Genomic DNA, 7269 nt, shown 5'->3' on the forward strand with positions numbered 1-7269 from the left:
TGAAGGAGCACATGGGAGCCTACAAAATTGTTTAATGCATCTGTTTATTTTAAACAAATAATTGTTTAATTATTTGTAAATGCATCAGCTGCATCAGTAAATGGATCCACTGCAATCGCTTGCCTTTTCTAACCCTCCCCCCTAATGACAAAGGGGCACAATACTGTTGTAGAAACAGGAAAAAGTAGGAGGGCTCACATACACAAAATCTGCCATCCCACTAGTCAAGAATAATCACTTTTATTTTCTTATAATCTTTTAGAAGAAGTGTGTTTTCTTCTAATCTTTTTCCTCTATGTACATTTGGTCTACATATATATTTTGACAAGAATCAGATCATATTGCCAACTTGCTTTCAATCCCATTTCCCAGGGCCTCTGGAAGAGAAGATGTAGTACAAGGCTTAGGCTGGGACTGGCTCCCAGGGAGCTTCTGGGCCAGGACTTGTGGAACAAGATGGCAGGGACCACACAACAGACTTTCCTCATTGCCTTGGAGTCTCCAGGATTGGATGCTCTAAAGTGTGGCTTTTCTACTGTGTAGGGAAGACTGGGCTTGCTTGCTGGGTATACAGATATGTAGCTGCAGTGGGGTGGCAAAGCTCTGTTCTGGGTGTGGGGAGAGCCTGCTTCCCCTCAGGGTCTTCAGAAAGGTTTTCAGAAGTTAATGTTGGTTCAACACATGCTTACCTATAAGTCACTGGTGCTCAGTCTGGGTGACTTTGGCCTCCAGAGGCTATTTGGTAACAAGATGAGATAGTTTTGGTCATCACGGTGGGGGAGGGAGTCCTGCTGGAATCGAAGGCGTTGGAGGGATCTGCTAAGGATCCCATAAGGCTCAGGACAGCCCCACAACAGGGAGCTGCCTGGCCCTGAATATCAGCAGTGGGAAGGCAGAGAGACCTGCTATACACGGTGCCAAGACTAAATGAGTGGGTGAAGCACTCATGTCTTGAATCTTCTACATTTGGTGGCGTTGTGATGTCTTGAAAGCTTGCTGGCCACAGAGAGACTGCCCTTCACAGGGCCAGCCATTTCTTAGAGATGGCAAAGGCCTTGGCCACTGGCTTGACAGCCAATCCCGAGTCTGTGGCCCCAGCCAGCTCCTCATCTAACTCTTGACATGCAACCATATTTCCCTGCCCTAAGTCATCCCAGGGCCACATACCAGACAGCTAGGGACTGCATCGCTAGCCCAAAGCCATCTGGAAAACTGAACTAGCCAGTCCTAAGCTGTTTATTCTGCTCGACCCGGCCTTTCCTTAGAAACCCCAACAGGCTCTGGCTTACATTTTTCCCTTGCTTCTGTCTTCTGCCCCCTGAGCACAACCCCGTGGCCCTACACGGCATGTGGCAGCCCCCTCTGAGACCTGTGAGCAAAATCATCTCCAAGTCTCATTCCTTTCTTCTTGGGGCTGCACCGACTTTCCCAACCATACCCAACATTAGCCTTCTTAGAACGGTGGACAATGAAAACAACACAGCCTCCCCAGCTTCCTATCTGCTGTATTTCTGGGGAAATCTACTTTAAAAGTAATAGGGAAAGAATCCACATACTTCCCGAGGGCGCTCCTTCCCTGACGATCTTCCTCCAGTTCCCGGTAACAAGTCTGTTTGCTAATTTCTTTTTCCCAGAAGCTTTTGCGCTTACGACAAGTTTCACAGCAGAAGACTTCCCGACGGACGTACTGATTGTTCATCCGTGATGAAAGATAAGAGAAAAGCCAAAGCCCAGTCCTCAACATAAAGCCACTCTACCTTTGGAGTGATGAAAGATGAGTTTGAATCCGGACACTGCCATTTACACTTCTGTGACTGTAGACAATTCACATTGTGAATTTTGTTTTCTCAAATGGAGGTGAGGATAGTAATGTTTCTGTCAGAAAATACTGTGAAAAACTTTGAAGGGAGCAAAAACAAAAGTGAGTTCCTCCCAATGCCCCCGATTCCAGCAGTACTCCCTCCGCCACTGTGATGACCGAAACTATCTCCTCTTGTTACCAAAGGCCTCTGGAAGCCAAAGTCACCCGGATGAGTGCCAGTGACTTATTCCAGATTATCTGAAGCTGCAAGTGATGCCGTGGTTCTTGTTCATGAAGCCGAAGAATGAGCTTCACAAACACTCAAGGTAGGAGAGCCAGGTACAGGCTTTTATTTAGAAATAAAGTGAGAGAATAGAGCTCCTGGCTCACGCTGGGAGGGGACAAGAGAGCCCGGTTTGGTGAGTTGTCTAGGGGTTTTTATAGGCAGTTGAGGATTTTTTGAGAACATGAAGAAACTTAGGGGTGTGGACTTGCATCACCTGCCCTGTCCTCAAGGTGGGCTGGGTCATAGTCTGATTGTTAGGGCTGACAGCGGGGTCACGGGTTATGCTGATACCCTTGCAGAACACTCAAACATTCCAGGCCAAGTTGCTCCTGGCCTTTTGACCTTTAACTGATCTCACTGAAGATGTCTGTGTCTTTACCCTAGAGAATTAGTGTGACCTTGACTTTGCATAATGCTTAGCACAGACTTTCAATAGTGACTTCTTTGCCCATTGTTACATTGCTCTGACTGTAAATATTCTGCCCTGCTTTTCCTGGAGGCCCTCACCCTACTCTGACTACAACCACCGTCCCTATATCACAAGGGCCTGCCCCTTTCACTGTCTCTGCACTTTGTTACAACTCTGTGAGTCACAGAAAAAAATAGTAATGTAAGTGATGCTTAACCACAGAGAATCATCTGGTCTTTTCTGGAGCCACAACTGCCTGGGCAAAGCTGTGCCAGGAGCATGGGGAGGCCTTGTGGGGAGGCCAGAGGCCAGCAGGTTGGGGGGGCTCCCCAAGGGCCTGTCGTCTGCCCAGGCTCTAGGACTTCTCATGTATTGTCGCGCGGCTCTGTGAGGGCCACTGTATTCTTTTTGCCCATAAGTCAGCTGGTTTCTGAAGCATGAACGGGCCTTGGTGCTGTGGTGTAGCTGCCAGGGTCCGTGCCACCCCAGCTGCTGCCTGGGAGGAGGAGGCTGACTCGGGCTCCTGCTCCGCCCTGGAGGTACTCGGCGGCCTCGCCTCCCCACGGCCAGCCACCCCAAGGGGCGCTGGGGCCCATCAGGGCAGTGTTTCTAGAAGAGGCAGTGAGTATTGCTTAGTTGCTGTCGTTTCGGGTATCTTGATGTGTACAATACCTGCTCAGTTACGCCTCATTCAATGAAATGAAGTGAGCCCTTTCCGAGTTAGTATTTTCCTAAAAAGAGCTGGCTTGGCAATGGTAACAGCCCCTTCGGAGCGTCTCAAACAGAGGGAAACTCTGAGGGGGGCATTTTGTGCTTCCTGGGAAGGGATGTGCTCATTCCACCGGCCCTGGGGTGTGCCCCAGGCTGGCGCTCGCACCTGTGGCCCCCCTAGTTCTGCCTGAGCCCTGCTGCGGTTCTGAAGAACGGAGCAGGGCCCACCCTCTGCTTGGGGGAGCTCATGCTCCATCTTCTAAGGGCACATTTCCCACCTCATTTCTCTCTTAGGCTAATGGGTTCATGCATAGAATTCCAACAATTCCTCATGTGACACTGAAAGTGTTGCTAAAAATATATATCAGATTTTACATTTTCATTCATACAATTAGAGTTCGGGATGGGTGCTCCTCCGCAGCAATTATGTTCCCTGCAGGGGTTTCTAAGGCCTCTCCTTCTCCTCATAGGATCCCTGCCTGTGTAAATGTTAGATAACAAAATACCACTCACTTCAAACAGGGAGGAATGTGTAAATGCAGACTTGCAACTTATATGGACAGAAGGACATGTGTGACTTATTCACACATTCCTTTACTACCAAATGTTCCTAAAACTTCAAGGTCATATTAGGTATCTGTTATTCAGAGATAGGATTGTTTGGAATTTTTTTCTCTTCTTGAAATTTCAAATTAACATTTTATTCTGAAAAGCTTTCTGTTGAACAATCCAACCAAAGTATAAATGAGGCCTCTGCAGGAACAGACTGCCCACACCATGGTGTCATTTCACGCTTGCTCCGTTTGGGCAAAGGTGTGGTGTGGCTGTGGAGGGAGGAGTTATTCTAGCAACCTGTAGTTGCATAATTAAAAGCCAGGTTAAGAGAAACAGCTAAAGCAGGGTTCTGTCCACACATGCACAGATTCCATGAAATCAGGCAAGCCCAGAAGAAATCAGGCAGCGGGCTGTGGAGTAAATTGCAGAACTTCCAGAATCTCCCACCTAGCCTTGGTTCATTTACATAGAAATAGGTGTTTAGCGCTGCAGAGCCTCCCAGTGATCTGGGGCAAGGGGTGGAGAGATGGTGGACATTCTCTCCTGTCCTCCATTCCTGGTAATTGGACTGGCACCTGCCAGTCACCAAGGACCGGCTGCTGGAGTTCCTCCCAGAAAGGGCCCCTGGGAAGTGGAGAGTGCACTGTGGGGGCAGAGGGAGAGCAACGGCCAGAGGAGACCGACAGGGCCAGGCCTACCTGGCCAATTCAAGCAAGGTGTGAGCAATAAAAAAAGTTTCTCCCAAGCTACCCTTTCCCTTGACTTATTTCAGTTTCACTGGTTTCATAGGGGGTTTCACCAGGCTGGGGACACTCTCCCCCTGGAGCTACAGGGCTCTGAAGGACTGACGCATGCGGGCTCTGCTGTCTGTTCCCTTTGGGTCAGGAGGCACTTCTAGGGCTGTGGCCTTCAGGAGGGGTCATGAACTCATATGCTCTCGGCTTTACCTACCAACATAGTACTTGTTTGCCTTTTGGGAACTCACAGTCTGTTATCGCATCCCTGGTAAGGATCAAAAATGTTGACTGAATTTGAACTACCTCCCTGTCCTTAGTTTGTACCTGATAGTAAATGCTTGGCTCCTTATTGAGTCAGCCCCAGGGCTGGACTGCAGACAGAGACACCTTTAGGAAAAGCTCCTGGTGATGAGTCTCACACTTGGCTAATATGCCATGTTATATTTGGGGATCTCTGTGGTCTGACTCTATAACCACATTCCTGAGAGATGCCCAACATATTTAAGAAGTGACTATGGTACTGAAGTTGGCAGTTGCCACTCTGCTAAGAATTGGACTCAATCCCCCCATGTTATTTCACACGTGAACTGTCTTGCTGAACCTGCTGGGAAATTGAACTTCTGCATTTAGCATCCTGACAGCTTGTAAGACCTTCTATAAGAGGAGGCACATTTTGTCTTAGACAAGCTATGCCATTCCCCCTCCCTGTTGGTTTTTTCTTGCTTTACATCTGTTGCTCCATTTCCTGTTTCACTGTGAGCAACAGGGTAGTAACTCGTGTTGTCTGCTTTATACCTTCAAGAAGCAGAATTGATGGCAATTCTAGAAGAGCATTTTTAGTAAACCAGCAAAATAAGGCAGAGAGCAGGAATTGAAAGGGCCTAGTGTCCCTTGGAGCTAAGTGCCGACAGTTACTGTCTGCTGTCTACACCTACACCAGGTCCAGCAGCGAAAATCCTCATCTGTAGGCCCAACGGGGTGGCACTGCCCTGCAGGGCCCAAGGAGAGGCAGATTAGTCTCCTAAGTCATTCATGTGGTGTCATCAGGATGAAGGGAAAGCTGCTGAGGCCTCCATGAAACAGACGGTGGGGCTTTTGTGGTCCCAGAAATAGGAAATACTAAGGAATTGTGCAGACACTTAAACCACTCAGTATCTGAAACCTCCTGATTGATTTTTAAAGATCTTTGAAATAGCTCTTGTCTCCTACTGAAGAACTTTTCAAACTCCTGTGTCTCCATTCTGTTCTTGTACAGTTGATTTCTTTATAAACCCTAGTTTAGCTCCGCCCCTTGTCCCTTCTAAACCCCACCTGAGTCCCTCTCGCCCTGGTGTCCGCAGGGCCAGGGGAACAGATGGCTCAGGAGTGGGTGGTGCTTTTGAGGTCTTTTTTCATTCCTTCTAAATTTGAGATTCTCAGAGAGTAGAGGATAACTTCCTTTTCTTGACACCCAGACATCTATGTTGCCCTTCACCCCCAAAGGCTTAAAACTTAGGAGCAGCATATTTAAATAATGACAGTGGTCAGAAGTTCACATGAGCAAGTGATTCTGATGATTTTCATCATGAACACTTATGAGGAGTCTCTGCTTCCCCTTCTTTAAATGTATCTATCAGATTCACTGCATTCATTTTTTTGTATCCCCAGTTTTGATGAAAACGTGGGTGCAAAGATATATGTCTCCTCTTTAAGCGAGACAACAGGGTACAATTCACCAGCACCGGCAACTGACCAGCCCTAGTGGGACAACAAGCTGGGCATGAGCTCAGGGAGGGAGCGGGCTGCCTCCACTGACCGGCCAGGGAAACCTGCTCCCCCCACTGGCTTGTGGGCTGCTGCTCCGCAGCCTCTGGCTTACTTTCATGCTCTCTTTTGAGTACTTACTGAATACTCTTCACTCCTCAAAGCGTGTTCCAATCCACATCTATCAGAGGAGATACAAAGAGGAAGCCATGGCCTGAGGTTTCAGCAGTGGTGGTGGGGCTGGGATTCAAGTCCTGCCCAGCCCCGAGCCTGTGCTGGTCACTGACCCTACCCGGCCCACCAGAAAGATGGTGGATCCTGCAAAGAGCCGGTGACTCGAGAAGCACAGGTCCCGGTTAAATTTGTTCTGAGCAATGTGCTAATCATCAATTCTTTAAGAAAGCACAAGTGGATTAACTTTTTTCCAGGTTATTCCATGTGTACTGCATTGAGACAAACTTCCCCTTCCCTCTCCGCTACCGCGCTCCGAGGCGCCCACGGCTATCAGGTGATGTGTGTCATGACGAGGACCAGCACACACACACCCAGGCACTGAGTCCTCCTGCACCAGCTCTTTGTGAAATGAACCCCTCTTCCTGCACACATGCTGGTCCCACTGCCCGGGCCTTCTGCCTCTGCAGGGGCCGGGGATACAGCGTCTGTTTCGTCTCGGTGGACTTTTTACCTGCATTGGAAACACCTGTAGGCAGGCTCTGTCCAGGCCTGGTTGCCAGGAGCTAACTGACTGGGGCCTGAGGCATTTGGAGGGTTTCTCCTCCCGACTTCGTGTCCTCCTCCCCTTACCCCTCCACAATTGGAAGCTGGGCATCGCATGGATGTGGCTCTCCTCAGCTTCCTACTTTCCAGAAACCATTTCTTTTTAAACTTGTCTTGCCAGTGGGTTTCAGCCCCAGGCAAGTTCGCTATGGATTCAGGGTGACCAAAGGAATCGACAGCAAACCGTTCTTGGGGTGAAAGGGTTTATTACCCAGCTTGTTCTCCAGCGGTAGGTCAAGCACTAGCGTCT

General features: G+C 48.9%; 1 protein-coding gene across 1 annotated transcript; it reads right to left on the reverse strand.

The window, feature by feature from the left end:
* Positions 1-355: 355 nt before the first annotated feature.
* On the reverse strand, positions 356-1699 carry LOC118917152 (protein FAM240B-like). Its single transcript, XM_057499395.1, has 2 exons — positions 1557-1699; positions 356-377 (listed from the first exon to the last, which is right to left on the reverse strand). Exons 1-2 carry the CDS (start codon positions 1697-1699, stop codon positions 356-358), a joined length of 165 nt encoding a protein of 54 aa, XP_057355378.1.
* Positions 1700-7269: the final 5570 nt, after the last annotated feature.

Source organism: Manis pentadactyla, chromosome 3, assembly GCF_030020395.1.
Source record: "Manis pentadactyla isolate mManPen7 chromosome 3, mManPen7.hap1, whole genome shotgun sequence".
In the NCBI taxonomy this organism is placed as follows: Eukaryota; Metazoa; Chordata; class Mammalia; order Pholidota; family Manidae; genus Manis; species Manis pentadactyla.

Bases quoted from the DNA above. Each gene is read 5' to 3' on its own strand.
- LOC118917152 (XM_057499395.1), bottom strand. From the start codon at position 1,699: ATGAACAATCAGTACGTCCGTCGGGAAGTCTTCTGCTGTGAAACTTGT. The intron at 378-1,556 runs GTATGTGGATTC...CTTCTCTTCCAG, and splicing joins GGAAGGAGCGCCCTCGGGAA to AGGCCCTGGGAAATGGGATT.